This window comes from Trachemys scripta, chromosome 1 (genome assembly GCF_013100865.1).
Source record: "Trachemys scripta elegans isolate TJP31775 chromosome 1, CAS_Tse_1.0, whole genome shotgun sequence".
Lineage (NCBI taxonomy): Eukaryota > Metazoa > Chordata > Testudines > Emydidae > Trachemys > Trachemys scripta.
The window spans coordinates 90064768-90086734 of record NC_048298.1 but is presented as its reverse complement, the minus strand read 5'-3'; the positions used below and the strand labels follow the sequence as shown (position 1 = coordinate 90086734).

Sequence of the window (21967 nt, the reverse complement as noted above, 5' to 3'; positions counted from 1 at the left end):
TGTTGTTTGCTCCGCCTCTGGGGGGGGGGGGGGGGGGGGGGGGGGGGGAAAGCCGAGAACAGTCGAGTGCTGCCGGCAGTCAGAGGAGATTATGCACACCCCCCCTTTAGCTATGCATACCTCCAGCGGCTAGGTGTTTACACCATGCTCAGCACCATAATGACAGAGCAGAGACGTAACAACCGCTGTAACTTTTCCTTTCACTCTGCATTCTGACATGCAAGTCTAGCTAGGTCCAGACTGGTAGCAATGTGTGGATCAGTTTAGAGGGGGGGGGGAGCCTCTGGTTTTCATGAGAGGGGGAAAAAACAACAACCGAGAACAGCCGAGTGCTGCCGGCAGTCAGAGGAGAGGGGAGAGACCAAAAAAAAAAAAAAAAGGCCGAGAAGAGCCGAGTGCTGCCGGCGGAGGGGGAAGAAAAAAAAGGCGGAGTGCAGCGTCCCGACCGAAGATCGATCGGGTCGCGGGACAAACGCCTAAATATCGGGATGTCTGGTCACCCTTTACTTATTACTGGGTAGTCTTGCATTTTTAAAGCCAGATGGGGCCTTCCTAAAGGGTCACTTCCTCTTGCAGGGGAATGTGTATGTGTGAGGGGGAGCAGACAGCAACTGCTGGGGCCATGTGCCCCAAAGTCTAGTATAGAAGACTGAATATTGTTGGACACTTAATTTTTGCATTTCATGTCTTTTCATCTGTGGAAGTTTAATGTTACATTAACACGATTAGCTAGTTTAATTTGTAGCTAGTGCAAAGAAAATAATAATCCAGATATGCTTTTCTTTAGTTCTATCCCCTGATCTACTGGATAAAATCTTGTTCCTGTGTACTACTCTCGCATGATAAATAGATGAGAAGTAATGCAGATGCAAAGATGCTACAGCAGCATTACACTATTGAGGGAAAGCAGTGCAGTGCGAAGTAGTCTTTTAGGTGTAAAAAAGGCTGCTTTCTCTTTAAGATTGTAGCATTCCACCCTCCTTTTCCTGATTGACAGCCTGCCCCGAGTCACGTGACTTGCCTCTATTTGAAGGTCACAAAAAGCTTCTTCCTTTAGAGAGACAGAGGGGGAGAGAGAGCGCAAGAGGGAGAGAGTGAGTTCAAGCCAAAATGGCCGACAGAGTCTCTGCTGGTTTCTGAACATTTAAAATTGAAAAAACAAATACAGAAATCATTTTGGATCTCTTTTCATTTCCATTTCTACCTTGTATGCCTCAACTCGCTGGATTTAAGCACTGCTGCACTTTATGAGGTTAGTAGTATATTTCAGCTATTTTTTTAACCTACTGATAGGTTGTATGTGGATCTTGTCTGACCGTTTCATCTGTGGTGTTGCACGGAGATGTTTGTCTGGCATAAACATTTGCTTCAGACGATTGTGAATCAGTGTGATTTTACAGCTAATGCACTCTGACAAAATTTTACGATTTGAAAAGCTGTGGCAGAAGTGTTTTGAAAAATTTGAAATGGTTTGATTGCAATTTAAATACATTTATATGCAAATTACATAATGTTTCTGTTTTCCAAATAAGCGAGAGTGCCAGGGATTATTGAAAATCCTGCGTTATTTAAACAGTGGCCTCTTCCCCCCCCACCCGTGATTTTCTCCCCCAAGAACCTGAAGCTCTTAAATCTGCTGCAAAAATTTGCATAAATATAAATGGGTTTGCATTCTTTCTACTGCTAGGGCCGACAAGGGGAGTAGGGGGACTGGGACGAGTGCTTTTACTAGGCCATGCTTGCCACAAAGATTTAAAAACTAAAATGATGCATCAATATGTTTTAAATGTTGGGTTTGGGGAGTGAGTACTTGGGAGGTTTAGGATTTGAAGGATTCCTCTGCTTGAAAGCCTCATATGCATCAGTGCTCACCCTCTTGCATGGCTTGCACTTCTCTCTTTTTCTCTCTGTCTTGTGCCGCCCTCACCCCCCCCCATGCGTTTTTATTTTGGTCGCAGTTGGGACCAAATGGTACTGCCCCATAAACATGGCATTTAGAGTCAAATCAGTTGGTCATGCTAGCTTAGTGTCAGTTTAGAAGTAGTTTTCCCTACTCCCCCTTCTCCCCGAGGGAACTCCCCTTTATTGCACATAACAAGTTTTAGACCAAAAAAAGTTGTACCAAACCTTTTTTAAGGTATTTACACATTTGAGATATGGGACTATAGTGTTAGTGTGTGTGTGTGTGTGTGTGTGTGTGTATATATATATATATAAATTTTCTTTTTTGGCAGGATGTTTGTTTCATATCCAGTAGGAAGTGATCATTCACATACATAGTAAGACATGCAGTTCAAGAGCTGTCATCTTCTAAATCTTCAAATTTTTCATTGTTGAAAATGCTAATTGATTTTTACATCTCCCTCCAGAACCAAGCAGAATAGTACAGGGAAATAACTGTAAATCTTGCTTTCTGGGAACAGCCCCCTCCCCCTGCATTGTAAGAGTGTGATGTAATGCTCCTTTCTGTGGAGTGGAAGAAATAAGACAAAGTAGTTTTTGCTTTGGTTGTGTACATTCTCCCCCCTGCTCCCTTCTTTCTGAGAGGCCTTGTACTCTGTGTGAAATATTTTTGTAGTCAGCTAGTTAGGCAGCAGATTACTGTAGGGACAATCACATCCAGTTAATCTGAATCCATTTTCAGACTCTAATTTAAAAAAAAAAAAATCTAATTATATTCAACAAGTCGAGGATGAAAATCTTCTCTAATAGGGGATCACTCTGTATATTTTTTCTGAGCCCACATCTGCATGGTCAGAGCACAAACTGAATAGGCAAACCTGAATGTATTTGACAGAAAAACATCTTCATTTTTTTCTGGTTTCATTCCAGTACATAATCACATGAGAATCTCTCCTGGGATAGGAGACAGTTCAAAATATAACAAGAAAAAAGCTATAATGTCTAGGAATTTGGAGGGGTGGGCTCTTTAGTAATAAGTTAGAGTAGGGTAGGGTATGTATGTTTATTAGGAAAGTAAGCTTTATTCTAAGTTGGAGGAGTGTGTCTGTGTTGCTAAAAATTGTTTTACTTGTGGGGTTCATTAGGAGATGGGTGCTGTTGGATGACCTAGTTCAGTAACAAAGTAACCCTAAGTGGAAGAGAATGTTAATGAACCAAAGGTGGATTCCATCTTCTGCTGTGCGCGTGTGTGTAAGTGTCTCCTCTGTGACCTGATGCTAAAAGATAGGAAAATATGGACTTAAATCTCTTTTTGTAAGCACAGTCTTGTGGGCTAATGAAGATATTACTGTAATCAAAATCCAATTAATACAGCTGTTGATTAGGCCAGTTCAACTAGTCTTGAGTGAAATATATAAAAAAAATTGTGAAAATGTAATGATACTTGTTAAGTAAAAAATACCAACTTGAGTATTTCATATGGTATTTGCTGTGGTCATTGGATGGTTGGCCTTGGGAGGAAGGAAAAACATGGACTTGGTTCTGGTTTGGTAATGGCACTGGAGTTGGCCTTGTTTTTGCTGCATATTTTAATTTCACTTTGTGTGTTATGCCATTTGATAATGTGTAATATATACATGTTACCATGAGAATCAGCTCTAATTCAGCATGATAGTACATTGGTTGAAAAACAGCAGGCTGTTTTCCAGTCTTGACTGCTCTTCACGACTACATACAGTAGATTGGCGTGGATAAGACAAACAGGAGCAAAATTTGGAAGTAGCAGTGATTACAGAACATAGTATGTGAACTCATGCCTAGGTGTACGTCCTTGAGGAGGTACACTGTGAATAAGGGCTTTAAAGGGGATTTTCTTTTTCCTCTGGACAAACATGAAAGGATGGCAGTGTAAACCTTTTAAGTGTTTTGACCCAACAGGACCTAGAATAGGATACACAGGTTACTTTGCAAGCTGCAGAATCCCAGCCACCATGTTGAAGTCTTGCTTCCAGAAGAGAGAGGAAACATATTAAACTTCTACTGGTGGGGACGGGGGAATTGACCTGGACAGTTCTCCATATTGTTAGTGTTCAAATATGCTTTTGCAATACAAAAGGAAAATTTAAAATTATTTAAAATCAATCTGAGGAAGTCCCCTCAGGAAGCATACATGCAAGGTTTCAGCCACAAGCTTGTGTACTGAGTAGTAGCATTTTGGGCGGGGGGGGGGGGGGGGTTGAAAAAATTCACCGTACTTGGGTTTTTTTTTTAAACTGGTGACAGTGTCTACAAAACCTTTTGTCTGTTGGTCATTTATTGATATTCCCTTTTTAATTATTGCAGATATCTGCAGCAATCGGAAAGTCTCTTCCCAAGACAGACTCCCAACTTTAATAATTTAATGATTTTTTTGGGCGAGGGGCAGAGGATGATGGAGAGAAGATCAGGTTTCAATGAATTTGGACAGTGGCACTAGTGGTTTTGAACATAGCAAAAGTAAATAAATTAAAAACCATTTGGTAGGCCTCTTCTGCTGGCAACTTTTTCTTGCTTTACTATTGTAAAGGATTTCCAAGACTGTGCAGCTTAATTGAGGAAAGGAAATGTGCTGCTTCCAAAAGAGTCAGTTCAAGTTAGCAGGAATCTGTTGCCCATCCTTAATGTCTTCAACTTAGTGAAGCTTCAAAGAGATATTTGCAAGTGGCTGGCTGAGACACATCTTCATTCAAAACTCTGTTAGGGGATTATGCATGAGTGTTTGAATCTTAGCCTGCCTAAAAATTTGTAAGTTTAGTGTGTACTCTTAAAGACTAAGGGCCAGATTTTTCCCAATGGGAGTTAGGCAACTAGGTGTTCTTAAATATCTCAAGCGCCTAGATGCCTAATTCACATTGGGAAAAATCCAGCCCTTAGTCTTTAAGGGTATCGATACTGCTATTAAAAACCTGCTGGTGGCCCATGCTGGCTAACTCGGGCTCTGGGGCTGTTTAATTGTGATGTAGATGTTTGGGCTCTGGGACACTGCAAGTGGGGAGGGTCCCAGAGCTCGGGCTCCAGCCTGAGCCCAAATGTCTACACCACAGTTAAATAGTCCCATAGCTCAGGTCCTTGGTACTGGCCAGCTGCATTTTTTTAATTGCAGTGTAGACATGCCCAAAGATAAAGACAAACCTTATGTTGCCAGCAGAAGAGGACTTTTTTAAAGCACCTAGGTGCCTAATTCTCATCAATTTAAATGAGCGTTAGATGCTTAGGTGCTTCTGAAAATCCTACTAAGCACCTACTTGCATTTTTAAGTGCTTACATACATTTGAAAATCTGGCTTTAGCTGCTGAATTATAGTTTAATAGGTAGATGTTAAAGTGTGAGGTGAATATCCAGATTTACTGATTTGAAAGGTTAAAAAAAAAAAGTTGAGTATTTACTTCATGGAACGATAAATATTGATCATCACTGAAGCATGAAGTCAGTGTTTTATTACATACACTATATCCTGAATATTTTAATCAGAACTATGTGCAAGTCTCTTCATGACCATGAAATTCTTAAAGGTAATAGATTTTTAAAAAATTGCATTTTAAATAGGAATGGAGTTAGATGTCCGGAAAAAAAATTGACTTCCAAGCCAATTGGATTACAGTTAGTTTGATGGGTTAATTTTGTTCTAAATCTCAGTGTTGTTGATCTTTTGAAGTAATAGGACATTAAGAACTTGAATTATCGCATGCCTTTTTTGAAAATTATGAGCTAAGATGTTCTTGTATGATATGTATAAATCCAACATTACTTATCTCCTTATTTGTTTTCTTTGGGGTACTACTGTTGTTGATTATTATTAATGATTATTATATATTCTTGATCTGAAATCAGGTGTCTAAATTGCACTTAAGACTAACTGGTTCCCTTTTTGGCAGTTCAAAGACAGAGGCCAAGGACTGAATGGTCTTGGAGACCCAACTTTCCTGTCATTCATAGTGATGATGGTGCCAGAATAATGTTTGAGACATTTTGGGGGGCATTGAGTGACTCTTACACAAACAAAACTAGTTTCCTATTCTGTGGGCAGAGAACTTAAGGCCCAGGTGTGAACTGGAAGAGCTGGGTTCTAGTTCTGCCTCTACCACAAATTCAGTGTGCTTTTGAGCAAGTTAACCTTATGTGCCTTGGTTTCCCCATCTGCAGAATTAGAAGAGGTACGTTATTTACAAAGAGCTTTGAGAACCTAGGATGGAAAATGCCATAAGTACAAAGCACTTATAGTAGTTAAAATGGTAATATTAAATTGGGGGTAGATTCCAGAAGCTGAATTTGAGTTTTCAGTGCACGGTGGTCATAAAAAGACAGTGCAGTGTTAGGCTGCAAATACATAGTTACATGCCAGTAGGGAGGTAGTTCTCTTTTCTAGATGATGTTTGAGAGTCTGCCTTTTGAATACTGTAAAGTTCAGGCTATTTGAATAACAGAAAGGTGATGATGAACTGGCGAGAGTTCAGAGAAGAGGAACAAAAATATAGAAGAGGCTGATCTATCTAGATTTAAGAGATAAAATATATATAGCGAAACTATAAAAAGATGATATAATTAAACCTACAAGTAGTGAAGGGTATAAACCAGTAGGTTTTCAAACTGGGTGTCAGGACCCCTCAGGGGGGTTGCGAGGCTATTTCGGGGGGGGGGGGCGAGGGGTGTCATGAGCTGTCAGCCTCCACCCCAAACCCTGCTTTGCCTCCAGCATTTATAACAATGTTAAATATATAAAAGTGTTTTTAATTTATAAGGGGGGTTGCACTCAGAGGTTTGCTATGTGAAAGGGGTCACCAGTACAAAAGTTTGAGAACCACTGGTATAAACTCAAAGGGGGGAATGAATTGTTTAGCGAAAGTAAAAATATCAGGAAACAATTTGTAACCATGTTATAGCTGATGACAAGGCTGTATACTCTATAGTTAGGCTATTAATCTATTCCCATAATAACCCACTATTTTCACATGTTCGTAATTTAGCGAAGCATTTGTCTTATTACAACAATCTGTTACCCACTAATCCCCCTTTTTGTTCTATGACTACTGGGTTGTTAAGGGGCCACTTCACCTTGAATGGTCCCTCAGAATATGTGCTAACTACTTATGCTATAAACTATCTGTCTGACCTTGTATTTAGCTGTGACACTCTGATTACCTTTCTAAGACCTGTGGAAGAGCTCTATGTAGTCCAATAAAAGATATTACCTCACCCACCTTGTCTCTGTAATAGCTCAGAATGCAAATTTTGATATGATATTGTCAGTGCCTTGACTTTATGAAATAAAGTCGGAGTGAAATCCCTTTGTGTATTTGAATTATGAAGAGAGGAAAGAAAACCTTTCTCCATTTGTCTTTAGTTGAAATACAATTAGAACCTTTCTTTAGGTAGTGCTACAGGAAGAATGTTTGAAACTGGAAATGTGATATAGACTTGGTTCTCAAAGAAGAGTAGTACCTTTACATGTTGTGGGTGGGTTGGGAAGCAGGAAGGGGATAAAAATAAAATTGATGGAAAAATCATTTTATAAGATGTTTAGTAGCATCTCATAAGATTTTATTAGAGTTTAGTAAGGCACCACCTCTTTGTAATGTCACAGTAGCCTTTGGTGCCAATCCTGGATATGCCTATGTATGTGCACAACTTAGTACATGAGTAGTCCCACTGAAAGTCAGTGTCTAAAGTTATGCACGTGCTTATGTCTTTGCAGTTTTGGTGCCATGTTTTCTACTAAGCCTGACAGAATCCAGGTCTACACTACAGACCTATATCAGTATAATTATGTTGCTAAGAGGTGTGAAAAATTCACACCCCTGAGTGACATCATTATACTGACACCCTCTCCTCCCTCCCCTGTGTAAACAGCGCTTTGTCGACAGTTCTCCCTACTGCCTCTCAGAGAGGTGGATTAACTACACAAACTGGAGAAGCTCTCCCATCTGCGTAGGAGTGTCTTCCTTTAAGTGCTACAGCAGTGCAGCTGCATCGGTGCAACTGTGCTGATGCAGCGTTTTAAGTGTAGATCTGTCCAGAGACAGGGACTGATGCTCTCCCTCAAAAGGGACAAGCAGTTTAACAGTAATGTTGTACATGGAGAAGGTTGCAAAAGTCTCATTTGTATATAATGTATGTGTGTGTATATTCTTGTGTTTATAGACACACACACATGCATTAGTATCCTCTAAAGGCACTGCGTTAAGTCAGGGACAGTAGAAAACCCCTGTTGCCAAAAAAAAGTCTATTCTGCAGTAGTAGTGTCTGCAAATTTTGTTGCTTTCTGAAATTTTTGCTGAATTCTAAGCTTTTTTTAAAGTGACGAAGAAAAAAGCTTTTCCTGTAATGAATATGCGGTAGTAAAATATAAATGGATAGAAAACTTTCCATCTAAACAAGAACAACATCAAAGATTAAGATGTACTTTACTCATTTCAGTAAGATATGAACTCCACAGCCTAATTTGGATAAATTTAGATGCTAACATTATTAAAGATAAACAGTTTATTTACCTTTCTATTAATCCACAAAATTAGAAATTAATTAATTTAAAAAAAAAATCCTGTTAATGTACTGTGATGTTTACTCAGGTTAAAATAACAAAACATGGAAAACAGCAGCATAATTTTCTTGGTCATTTTGCTTACACATAAGTACTTTTGAAATTTTTACCCCTAAGTGACTTACTGGCTTAAGTCTCTGGAACATAAGCTCCAAAGTCACATAGGTACAAATATTATCTTCTGTTTTTATTTCATTTTTTCCTGTTAAAATATGTAGCTGGGTATATTGCTTTTTATAATAAAATAGTATGATATAAATTGTTCTAGATGTGCCACATGACAGAATTAATGTTATTGGAACCTTAATCTTAGTGTTCGTATTTTTGATTGTTTGTGATTTTAATTGTGCAACGCTTAATGTTATGTTACATTCAATAGCCTGTGTTGTTAATACTCTTTAAATCTATTCAAATATGGAATAATCTCCTTTCTGGGAGGTTGGTGGAGGCACTTAAAAATTTACTGGACAAAATACTAGAGAATACACCATGAGGCCCAATCCTGTGTTGATAAGTGAATGGACAAGATCTGATAAGTCTTGTTACTAAGTCAAAATTCAGTATGATTGTTCTACAAAAGCAGAGCACAGACACTTTTGAATGATCGCTCATTTGGTGATAACATACAGCTGAAGCCCAGTACGTTATTGTAGCGAAATGTCTAATTCACTGAAGCTCTGCAGTAAACCTTCAACAGTGCTACATGCCCTATTGGAGAGGGTATGGTTTTAAATGAAAATGAAGGCATTTGCCTTTATTTGCTTCTTTTAGATGTATAAAGAATGCAGTTTTCCCCTTCCCAATATATAATTTTTGTGCTGCTTTAAAAAGAAAAAAATCATTAATGTTAAGTATTGTCTGTCCTCCTAAAAAGGAAGGAGGAAGGTGTGTATTGGTAGATCTTTCAGCTCTTCTGTGAATCCTTAGAGAATTTTTCTCCAGTGTTCTCGTTAAAAAGATGTAATATCATATTAATAGTCTGAATAAAAAACGTTTCTGCTCTCAATTAGGTTTCACATCCTTGGTACTTGAGATGTCATAATCCTACTAGTTTTCCAGTTGATTATAGAATCTTCCAGGGTAGACGAGATTTACATTTTTAATGTTTAAAAAAGAGTAGAAAAGTTGTATACATGAGGGGAGAGAGACACATACAGGGAATGTCTAGATTAGGGTATTTTATATTTTAAAAAAATTACACGAGCTCTCTCCCGTCGGCATAGAGCATTTTCACTAGACATGCTACATCAGCATTGGTGCAGCTGCACCGCTGTAGCACTTCTAGTGTAGACTAGCCTGTAGATATAGCCTGTGTCTGTTGATGTAGCTAACATCGTTTGGAAAGGTGGTTTTCCTACACCGACAGAGGAACCTACTGTTGGTTTCGACTGCATCTACATTAGAGGGCGCTATGCTAGCATAACTGTGCAGGTCGAGGCTTCGTAGTGTGGACACACCCAAGGTAAAACCATAATGAGGACAATGTAGTTGTAGTTTTAACAGGAGTTAGCAGGTTCAAATAAACACTAGAAGGTAGTCTGGGTTTATCTTGACCTGCTAACTCCTCTTAAAACTACAACTATCTTGTCCTCACTAGGATTTTACCTTATGTTAATGTATGGTAGCTAGCACCTTTTTTGTAGTGAAGGTCTTTGTGTAGACTTAGGCAGTGCCTTTGCCCCCCCTCGTCCCCTCCAAAAAAGTGTGTGTTCAGTCAGCTGTACTTAATGCACATTAGCTATCCCACTGTAAAATCCTAGTGGAGACAAAGTGCAGGTAACTTTTACTGTGACGTAGCTAGTACAGTTCAATACTATTACCTTGCTCCCGCCTGCCTTGTAGTTGACCTCTTCTAACTATGTCACAATAAAAACTACCTGGGCCTTTTCTCCATTAGGATTTTATAGTGAGATAACTAATGCAGGTTAGCTATCTTGGTGTAAAAACACACCCACACCCACCCACCACCTTTTTTGGCAATGAAGACACATCCTGATTTAAATTTCTTTTGAAAAAAGTATTAGTTGGTCATGATATCAGGGGAGCCAGAACTGAGGGGAAGAGGCAGGAGGGCCATGCCTGTCCATTTTTTAACATGAGCATAGTTTGGGGGACATGGGGCCTCATTGCCTCCCCAAACTGCAAGCCTCAGGCATGCATGGAGCAGCGCTGCTGGAGGCTGCGCTTTGTGGTGGAGGAACTGATAGGGTGATCCGCTCCCCCACTACGGAGCACAGCCCCTGCTGGTGGCGCCAGCCTCTTCGTGGCGGGGGTGCTGAGGTGGGCCTTAGCCCTCGTTTGCCATGTAACCCAGTCCTACTCAGTGGCCCTGCCGCAGTTCCGCCTGAGGCCCTGCCTCCTGGCCGGGCCGGAAGCCCCCAACCCTCCACCTGCCCTGGTCAGTGCACCCCAGAGGGACATGGGCCGGGGGCTGCTGTCAGGCCCCCCGCCCAGGGCAAGTGAAATGTCCAGGGCTCCCAACAGCAGCCCAGGCTCCCTGGGCAGCTCTTATCACTGCTCAGCTCTGGCTTCCAGCCTGGTTGGGGATGGGGTCTTGGGGGGAAGAGGAGGGGCAGGGTCACGGAGGGGGCATGTCCTCATGCCCCCCCCATCTACTGAGATTCCAGCTCTCCTGCATGTTATATTTTAGGTGTGATCTACATATGGACTTGCACCAGTTTAATTAAACCAGTGTAAACCCCTGTTTGCACTCTTTTTTGGTTTAAAAGTAGCTTCTTAATCAACTAAAGCTAAGTTGAAATAAGAGTGTTAAATCTAGTCTTTTTCAAATGTCTTAGATTAAACCTATGCAACTCTACATGAGGACAAGCCCTTCAGCGCTCTTCATTTCTCCCCCCCCCACACACACACACTCTCCCCTCTTCCACCTCCCCCCCCCAGCTGGGGTCAACTTTGACCAGTGGACACAATATAAAAGGTGTTCAACTGTGTATAATAGGGAAATATAGCTCTCCTTGGGTCTATCTTGCCTAGCTAAATTGAGGTAAAAGTACATCTATACTAGGGAAAAGTTTATGGTCAGGTTTAACCAACCACACTTGGTGTCTTTTCCTAGTCTAGATAAAACTGAAGGTCCTAAATGGTGTTTCAGATCATGTTATCTAACTCAATTAAAACAAAAATCACCTTCTGTCCTGTTCTTCACTAGGCCACTCTCCTAGGCCTTTTCTATAATTAGAAAGGTGCTTTGGTTTAACAAAATTTAAAAAATGTATCTAGTTAAAGCAGTGTAAACCACTAAATGGAGATTCTGTTAAACCAGGTGAACCCTTGCTCAAATCTGTTTAACTTGAACTGGTAAATTACCAACTTTAGCTAAATCAATATAAGCAAGATTTAAACTAGTTTTAGTTTATCTACACTGGGGTTTTAGACTGCTTTAACTTGGATTAGTTTGTGGTTAAACTGGTGCACTTTTCTAGTATAGATTAGGCCTAGTTTCATTGGTTGATTGGCAGTTTTCACTGGATAGAAAGAACCCATTATTTGCAATAATGGATCTTGGTTGTCACTCAATAATTGAGAAACAGGGTGGGTGAGGTAATATCTTTAATTGGCCAAACTTCTGCTGGTGAGAGAGACATGCTTTTGAGCTACATAGAGCTCTTCCTCAGGCCTGGGCAATGTAGCTCAAAAGCTTGTCTCTCACCAACAGAAGTTTGGCCAGTAAAAGATATTACCTCACTCATCTTGCCTCTCTAATATCCTGGTCCAACAGAGCAACAACAACAACCCTGCATACACAATAGTTGATAGGTAAGAATTTTAATTCCCTCTGTTTCATTTCATTATTCTGCATTTTGCTATAAGGATTAATATAAATGCTGATACTTAATTAATATGGATTTTCTCTTAGTTTTGTCATTCTGTTTAGTTGTCCAGATGTCATTTCACAGTCATTGACTCTTACTGTCTGTAGTAGGTTGAGTAGTAGTAGTGCCCTAAGCTTGTCGTACTGTGTAAACTGCTGTTTAATGAATAAACAAAAGAACAAGACAAATACTATGTTACAGTAAGTTGTGACTTGTGGAACATCTAAACTGGACTGCATTGGCACTTTCTTTCATAAGTAACTGTTAGCAAATTAACTAAACAGCTGTCTTAGGCTATTTCCTCTAGGTATAAAAGAGCCACAGTGAAAAGTTTGTGTTGTCTGAATTTACAGTACTTTACTTACTTGAAGGGTCTGTATAAACAATCTGAATGCTATACATTCCCATTTTAATGAGTGGAATATTCTGATAGAGAGGTTAAGTGCTTTGCCTCAGATCACAGAGCAAGTCAGTGGCAGAACCAGGATGAGAACTCAGAAGTTCCTGGCTTCCTGTCTGAAACTCAGTCCAGGAGAACACAGATGCTTTGAATTCTGAGCAGAATGACAATTTTCTTCTCCTTTAAACTTTGGTCCCAAGAATGGTGTTTTCAGTTGGGAAACTGTAATGGCTGTGAACAGAATAGGCTTGCATTCCACCTTCCTCTGGCATGGCCCTTGGAGATCAAGTTTGCTGATACTGAGAGAGCTGTTGCAGGTTAAACTAGTACATAGTAGTTGCAGGCTTCTAGTTCCAAGGAGTTAGCTGAATATAGCTGGGTCATAAATTAGAACAATTTATTGCAGAGGTTTAGGTAAGGCTAAAGTGCAGTTGCTGAGCATATTATAAGAATTAGCAATACAAAGTTGCCTTATGTCAGGCCTTGAGAAATCTGAAAAACAATTTTGTACTGTTTAATGTAACCTGAAAAGTGGCTGACTTTCTTTGACTTTCTAAAATACAAGTAAGCAGGCAAAGTAGTACTGAGATTAACAGTAAACTGACTTTCAGTACTAATTGGTTTTATAAACTTGGATTCACATTCTAAACATCCAGCATTTGGAAAGCATCTTTCTTAAAGTTTTATACTTATTTCTCTCATTGTGGTTTCTGAGAGCCTTCCATGTGAAACTGATAGAAATAGTGAAGGTCCCTAGTAGACTTCAGGGAGTTACTCTTGGGGGAATTCTGCGTCAAAAAGTTAAAAATTCTGCGCGTAGTATTTTTAAATTCTGTAAATTTTATTTGTCAAAATAATGCTATATAATCACACCAGTTTCAATTATTTTTGTAATTTATTTCAAAATACCTGTCAGCAAGTATGTCTGTAACAATACAGAGACACACAAAATTTCCTCCAGGAGTAGAGCGTTAAAGAAACCCCTAGACAATCCAGTTCCTGTGTCTCTGCTCCCTGCCATCCCAGAGCCCAGCTGGGGGACCCAGACATTCATACCTCCTACTCCCCTGGCCCAGACACTCTCATCCCCTTCCCTCCCGAGCCCAACCATGGCCAGCCCAGACACTCACCTTCTACTCCCCAGAGCATAGGGATCCAGAGAGAGAAACAGCTGTATGCTGGGTTTCCTGTGTGCCACCACCTCCTTCCTTCAGGGTGTGCTGCAAACTGCAGCTGCTGGGAACCCTCCAGTTCCCTCCCTCTCCCCCGGCTTTGTCTTCTATTTGTTAGCTGGGCTTTGCTGGGTCCAATGATCCCTAGTGGTAGCCAGTATCTCTGCAGCCCATTTTGGGAAGGGAGAGGGGGGAGAGGAAATTCTGCGCACAGAACATAAATTTCTGCAAAATTCTGCAGTGGCGCAGAATTCCTCCAGGAGTAAGGGAGTCTCTGGCACTTCTTCCTTTCTGGGGCAAAAACTTTCTTTGGGGTAGGTTTTCTAAATTGTATAGGGTTTTTTGTGCTTGTTGGAGTGTTTTAGGTAGAAGCATTTGGTCTGATACTTTACAGCAAAATGAAAAATAACATGGGGTGCATCTCACTGTTTAAAACCTTGTCAAGGATTAGTCAAGTCATTTTGACAACCAAAGGGAGTTTCTTTCCATGTAAAGCCCCTTTAGTCCGAGGCTCCAGATGTGAAGAAGGTTTTGCTTTTTCAGGAGCCACTCGGATCTTCCTGTTGTAAAGTGCCCTCTTTCTGAAAGTTGTTAATGTGGTTATGTGCAAATGCATGGTCAGGGAATTCTCCTAAAATATTACCAGAGTCTGCTCTACTGGCTAAAAAAACCCAAAACAAATACTTAACTACCCTGGAAGTAATTTTCTTTTTAACAGTGGAAAATAACAGAAATGTCAAGTAGTTCCAAAAAGAAATCCAAGCATTGAAGACTTTTTTAAAAATAAGTATTTTGCATTCCTGAGGGATGAAGTACTTTAGGGGGAGAAGAGGTCCAGTGATCACTGAGCACCTATGATATTGGTGATGAGTAAGTAGTACATCTCACTGCCTGTTCAGGAGGAACTATTGTTGAATGACCGTGATAAGCTTGGAACCATATTTGAAACTTTTCACCACCATTTAAAAAAAATTGGTGGTGATGTTAAACTGAACAATAAACCTGTCGCCTACACCTATGTTTTAGCCTCCAAGTAATTGTGCCAGACAGAAAACATTTTCTGCACTAGTTTCCCTTTCAGTTTATCAGCTGTTTTAATTTTTACAAGTCCCCAGTTCTCTTTGCTTGCGGCTTCAGAAGGCGTTTGAACTGATGTCTGAGAGGTTTATTACAGAGATTTGTGCTGCATGTCACATTAACTTTGTTTTGGTGGTTCTTGCATTAAAATCAAAGCAATTGCCCTTTTATTTACCTATATTATTAGTGGCGGTATTATGCAATAAGTAAAATATATGGATAAATGTTGTCTAAGCCAAGGAAAAAATGCTGCTGATAGAGCCTGTTGGAATAGGCATCAATATAGGATCTGCAGAAGAATTCTATTTTAAAATGAAAATTTGTGATAAACATTTTGGGTGAGATTCTTGACTGTTGTTCAAATGATACTCGGATATAGTGAGATATGGACCATGAGAGAGCCAGTAGCAGATCCTTGATCCTGAGTTACTCAGCCCCATCACCAACTAGAACAGCAGTTCTAATTTGTGCCACATCCCGTTCCTCTCCCTATGCCAGAAGTGCATGGGGCGACTTGTGCAGGAGGCAGCAGTGCTGCCTCTGCCAGATTTATGTTGGTTGAGACCTCCCCTACAAAGGAGGAATTCTCTGCTGTCCCTCTCTGGCCACTTTACTTTGTGCCACTTACGTAGCACAAGTTGATTGATTGTACCTGGGAATCCCACCCTGTATCAGTAGTTTCAAATGTAAAATATTGCCTCTTGGGACAACTAATCATAATACCATGACATGTCCATTACAAAACCATGCTAAATCTCTTCAAATAAATAAATGGGGATATCCTATCTCCTAGAACTGGAAGGGACCTTGAAAGGTCATCGAGTCAAGCCCCCTGCCTTCACTAGCAGGACCAAGTACTGATTTTGCCCCAGATCCCTAAGTGGCCCCCTCAAGGATTGAACTCACAACCCTGGGTTTAACAGGCCAATGCTCAAACCACTGAGCTATCCCTCCCCCCCTTACCCCTAAGCAGAGAAGCCCCGCCACCTAATCAGGGCTCAGCTTCTCTGCCAGCACACTGCCCCTACCAGCCTCCACACACACACAATTACAAAATACAAAAACCTTCTCCTCCAACAGAACTCCCACTGAAACTCCCCTGTTTACTGCTCTGTTTGTTGGCTCCTGTAAAGTGATCAGCACTTTTGTCTAGTTAAAACAATGTTAGCACAACTTGCTGAATGGTTTCTTGGAAAGATTGAAGTTTCACTCTGAAAACACATGCAAACATTATAAGATGACAAATTAGTTTTAAGATTTTGGTGTTTGAAGGGCTTTCCTTCTAGCAGGAAATCATCTCCCACACTGGCTTATGCATTCTAACCTTCTGCTTAATATAGCAATGAAGAGTTGACCTGCTTTTACTCTGAGCCACCTTTCTTAAAGAGGATAGAGGGTTTTATCTGAACAGATTAAAGGGTTACATCTCAGAATAGTGGATACCTTATTATCCTGCTGGTAGCTGAAGAACACTTTTTTCAGTTGTTAAGAAATAAATAAAATTGCACATTTTACAGTTACACTCTGCTGATGAATAGAAATGAGTAGAAGTAAATTAGGGATAGAGGGAAATCTTCAGATACAAGCAAAAACAACGAGGAGTCCTTGTGGCACCTTGGAGACTAACAAATTTATTTGGGCATAAGCTTTCGTGGGCTAGAACCCACTTCATCAGAGACAAGGTGGACTGTAACCTTGTCAATTAAGAGAGAGACTGTTTCGTAGTCAGGGACATGCATTATTATCTCCTATATAATGAAAATCTTAATATTTTGATCTAGCTATGTACTGATATTCAAAAGTGGAGTGATCTATTTTCTACTGTGCAGAAAGAGAAAAAAGTTGTCTAATTTGAATATTGAAAAGGGGTGCATCTCTAGACTTACGTATTTCCTTGCATATATTTTATGAGTGATGACCGTTATAATACAATGCTGTATACCTAATTTTGGCTTCACTGAAGAAAAGCTGTTAATCCTATATAATGCAAGCAGTAATGATTACTGAAAAGTATGTAATGCTATTTTGTATTGGGAATTTACTTTAAAAGGGCAAATCCATTTAAAATTTGGAAAGTCTCCAGAATTATTTTTTAAACAGTGTATTTCATTTATACTTCACTATTAGCACTTAGTTTCTCCTGTGTCACTGGCAGTCCAGTTTCTCCATTGTTTACTGTTGCTAGTTAGTTTTGGACCTCTTTCCCAAGTGATGCCAGCATGTTCAATATCCCCTGTCTCTGTCTTCTTCCAGTTCTTCCTTGGCTTTCTGTGCTTTTTCTTTCCTCTACTTTTCACTTTCCATACGTCATTATACTCCTGATAAACTTCCACAGTTGTGTTTTTTTTTTTTTTTTTTTTTTTCCTGGAAATTTCATTAACTTGTCCATATCTCATAGTGTTGCTCTTTTGTATCACCAGTCCTACATTAGATCTAAGCATTGACAGTTTCCTTGTGCTTATTTCCTGGATTACCTCTTTCTATACAGCACCTGCCTTCCTTAGCCAAGAAGGGAGCGAATACCTGGCTGGGAACTGAACCATAGCCACGTTGCAGATAGTTTGCAATGACTCTGCATCCCTGTTCTGAGCATGTTAAGACACCTTTCTGAGATGAGTTCCCAAATTGTGAATAAAGTTAAACTGGCCAATGAATATAGGTGTGTGTAGCTCTGGCTTAGCTTGCCAAGGGCAAAAATGTACCCTAAGCCAGTCTTCATAGTAAATTTAAAGAAAAAAGTCCCCACCCTCCTTTTTTTTCTGTATAAATGGCATTTAAATTCTAATTATGGAATATTTCTTGCCATAGGATGGACCTTTACCATTTTCTGAATGTTAGTAGTAACGCTTGAAACACTTTTTAGAACAGTGGTTCTCAACCTATTTACCATTGTGGGCCACATATGCAGCTCTCTCTGTTACGTGGGCTGCATCCACATAATATATATACTACCTGTATGGCCCTGAGGATGTCAGTGGGCCACAGCCGTGTGCTGATTGGACCACAAGCGGCCCATGGGTTGGGAACTGCTGGTTTAGAAGCATGGAATTGGTTTTCTTTGTCTGAGCGAGGTGAGCAGCAACTAAATGTACCATTTTAAACAATAAGCTGCCCTTCCTGCAAAGAGGGATCTACAAAATGTTCATCCATCAACGCTTGAAAAATCCACTCTCAGAATTTAAAGGCAAGTTTGGCGAGTGAGTGCAAGGAGTAGATAAGATATTAGTGCTGCAGAAATTAAGACTTGACTTTTTAAAAAAAGTTGTCCCAAGGTTACCATCCAAATATAAACCAACACATTCCTGGTGGTGGTGGGAGCTTTCAGCATTATTAAAAATATTAGATGCTAAAGGCTGATGGAAAGATGGAATACAAGAACAAGGTAAGTTCCCTTCTCAGAAGCAAGGGATGAAGCCAGGCTCCTCACTAGATTGTTGCCCTGAGAGCTCATTGGTAGGAACCTCTTCTTTTTTTTTTTTTTTTTGAGGGGACCGGGAGTATCTGCATCTGGCTAATAGGCTTTAGTCCTCTGAGAGGTCCGTGTCTAGTAACTCCCCTTCCCACCCCCCCAAGCTTCACTTCAAGTCACTGTCTTTCTACAAAAATATATTTCAGAAATATAATTCGTATTATAATTTAATGTGATGTTTGTTTGTTTTTTCTTCTACTTTCATTGCCTCGAGTAAAAGAAACGGTACGGTGTATATATAGTAAGGAGGAAACTGAGCTGTGGAAACCCTGAGCTGGCATCTTGTAGAGTTGGCAGGGTATAATGAATGCTTTTTTTCCACTTTTCTTTCCCCTTTAAAGGCTTTATAAAAAAAAAAAAAAAAAGGAAATTGGTGTTTGAGCATAACAGTAGGTAAATTTTTCATGAGTATACTAAGCTGGTCTAATTTGGGTTAGTGTCTGGAGGGCATGAAATAAAATGAAGGGAAAAAATCTAGCTAAGAAGTACTGTGCAATATCGGGGCACTACTCTATTAGTATTTAAAAACTGCTCATTTCCGCTGATTTCTCACCCACCTTATTAAAGATATGAACTAGTAGTGGTCTCTTCCTAACAAATTCAGCTGGTTACAAATTGTTCAATCAAGATTTTATTCCAGGGGCGGGCAAGCTTTTTGGCCTGAGGGCCACATCAGGTTTCCGAAATTGTATGGAGGGCCTGTTAGGGGAGGCTGTGCCTCCCCAAACAGCCAGGCGTGGCCCGGCTCCCGCCCCCTTCCGACTCCCCGTGACGGCCTCCCTGACTCATGCCCCATCCAACACCGTGTTCCCTTTCCCCTGACGGTCCTTGGGGACCCCTGCCCTATCCAACATCCTGTTCCCTTTCCCCTGACCACCCCCAGACCCCTGCCCCTGACTGCCCCCGACCACCACCCCAAATTTCCCTTCCCTCTATCCAATCTCCCCTGCTCCCAGCCCCCTTACTGCGCTGCCTGGAGCACCGGTGGCTGGCGGTGCTACAGCCGCGCCGCCCAGAGCACTAGAACACGCAGCCATGCCACCTGGCTGGAGCCAGCCATGCCACTGCACAGCACAGAGCACCAGGTCAGGCCGCAGCTCTGTAGCTGCGCTGCCCGGCAAGAGCTTGCAACTCTGCCGCCCAGAGTGTTGCGCCGGCAGTGCAGTGAACTGAGGCTGTGGGCGAGGGGGAACAGCAGGGGAGGGGACGGGGGCTAGCCTCCTGGGCCAGGAGCTCAGGGACCAGGCAGGAGGGTCCCGTGGGCCGTAGTTTGCCCACCTCTGTTTTATTCCTCTACAACACTTTCTACTGTGGTTTGTATAATTTCAGTACATTGGTAGTTTTTTCAAACTGAATGACCAATCTACATTTCTGCTTTCTCCGTTTTGATTACGGTGCCTTGTACAGTACGTCTTGTGTTCTGGAGTTGAGATGGTCGTTTTACATAGCCTGTTAGAGTAAGATTGAATGATTTTCAAAATACTATTTCCTACATTTTCTCCTTTTAATATAAAAGGGGCACTTACATTTTTAGAAGAAATTATTACTGGGTGGATTACCATTTTTGAATCACTTGTACAGACCATACAGAAACTATCAGGTTTAGAAGGTGGTCTTATTCTCCTTCACCACGTGAGATAGAAAAACCTATCCAGATGGGGATGTATTGTAATCTAGTGACCACTTTCCATGGTAGTCTTGTTTAATGGACTTGTCTTTTTCATAATTATTTTGTAGTTAAAAAAGCCGAGTAAAGAATAGTAATTTTAGTTCTAGTTTTCACCTTGAAGGAGGTGCTCTCTCTCATGCTCTGTTCCCTTTTTATTAGCATATTTATATCGAGGTAGTTCCAGATTTACTGTGACTATTTAAAGAGCCCTTTGCCGCATCCTAATGTTTGCCCTGTTAGCTTTTCCTGTCTGGTGTAGTTTACTGGCATTTGTACCTTACTGGAACATTGCATAATTGGATCTTCAAGTTTGTTCCGAAGAGTAAAAAGGTATGTATTTGGATCTCCCTCCATGTTGACACCCATAGTCAAGAAGAACTTATATCTAGACATTTACCTAGAAATTCCTTTCCCTCCCAAATCACCTAAATGAACAGTGCCACCAGAGGAGAGAAACAGATTTAATGTAGGAATTAAAAATCAAGGGTCTGAGACTGCAGAAATAATAGGCCAGATCTTACTGCCTTTTGAACCATTCTTGAAGTATTGATATTTGCTAATATGCCACTATGCTCTGCATGCCTACATGGAAACAAATCTAAAATTGGTGTTCCTAGGGGGAGGGATAGCTCAGTGGTTTGAGCATTGGCCTGCTAAAGCCAGGGTTGTGAGTTCAATCCTTGAGGGGGCCACTTAGGAATCTGGGGCAAAAATCTGTCTGGGGATTGGTCCTGCTTTGAGCAGGGGGTTGGACTAGATGATCTCCTGAGATCCCTTCCAACCCTGATATTCTATGATACTTCACAAGCTTTAGAATGTGTGTTGGAGGGGATTTTAATAGAAATCATGTTTATAAACAAGTTGTATACAAGTTAACCTTTGTACTTTTATAAGTACTTTTTATAAGCTTGAAAAAATGGCATTTTTATTCAGTATGTACTAAAACATTTTTAGCGCTCCATAAAATGTGGGTAAATACCATTAAAATGTACTTAGGAAACTTGAGCTTATTATTTGGCTCCATAAAAATTAATGCTTATCCCATGAAAATATTGCCCTAGCCATGCTGAATCGCCTCCTGTCTCAACAAACTTCTCTTCTACCAGTGAAGTCTTTTCTTAAAAAAAAAAAAAAAAAAAAAAAAAAAAAAGGGGGGGGGGGCAATAGCTAGTGACACCTTCTCAGTTACAACTTAACTTTTTTGGGGGAAGGAATACCATTGCACATGACGCTCGCATCTTTAGGAACTCTGGGCTGTTTGAGCAGCTGCAAGAAGGGACTTACTTTCCAGACCAGAAAACTACTGTTGGGGATGTTGAAATGCCTATAGTTATCCTTGGAGACCCAGCCTACCCCTTGCTCCCATGGCTCATGAAGCCATACATAGGCAGCCTGGACAGTAGTAAGGAGCAGTTCAACTATAGGCTGAGCAAGTGCAGGATGGTGATAAAATGTGCCTTTGGATGTTTAAAAGCTTGCTGGCGCTGTTTGCTGACTAGGTTAGACCTCAGCACAACCAATATTCCCATTATTACTGCTTGCTGTGTGCTCCATAATATCTGTGAGAGTAAGGGAGAGACATTTATGCCGGGGTGAGAGGTTGAGGCAAATTGCCTGGCTGCCAATTTTGAACAGCCAGACATCAGGGCGATTAGAAGAGCACAGGTAGGCGCGCTGCACATCAGGGAGGCTTTGAAAACCAGTTTCATGACTGGCTAGGCTACGGTGTGGCAGTTGTGTGTGTTTCTCCTTGATGCAAACCCGCCCCCTTTGTTGATTTTAATTCCCTGTAAGCCAACCACCCTCCTCCCTTAGATCACAGCTGGCAAAGGAAATAACGTCACTATTGTTTTGAAACCATGCATTCT

General features: G+C 40.8%; 1 protein-coding gene across 14 annotated transcripts in view; it reads left to right on the top strand.

Moving 5' to 3' along the window:
* Positions 1-21967, top strand: part of TNRC6B (trinucleotide repeat containing adaptor 6B) — a 215188-nt gene that overhangs the window by 78275 nt on the left and 114946 nt on the right. The window contains exon 1 of one of the 14 annotated variants that reach the window (XM_034776017.1): positions 451-1252. The exons of the other annotated variants lie outside the window; for them this stretch is intronic. Within the exon in view, the coding sequence (XP_034631908.1) occupies positions 1248-1252 (5 nt within the window). The 5' untranslated portion in view covers positions 451-1247. Of the gene's footprint in view, positions 1-450; positions 1253-21967 lie in introns of those variants that run through there. 14 annotated transcript variants of the gene reach the window in all.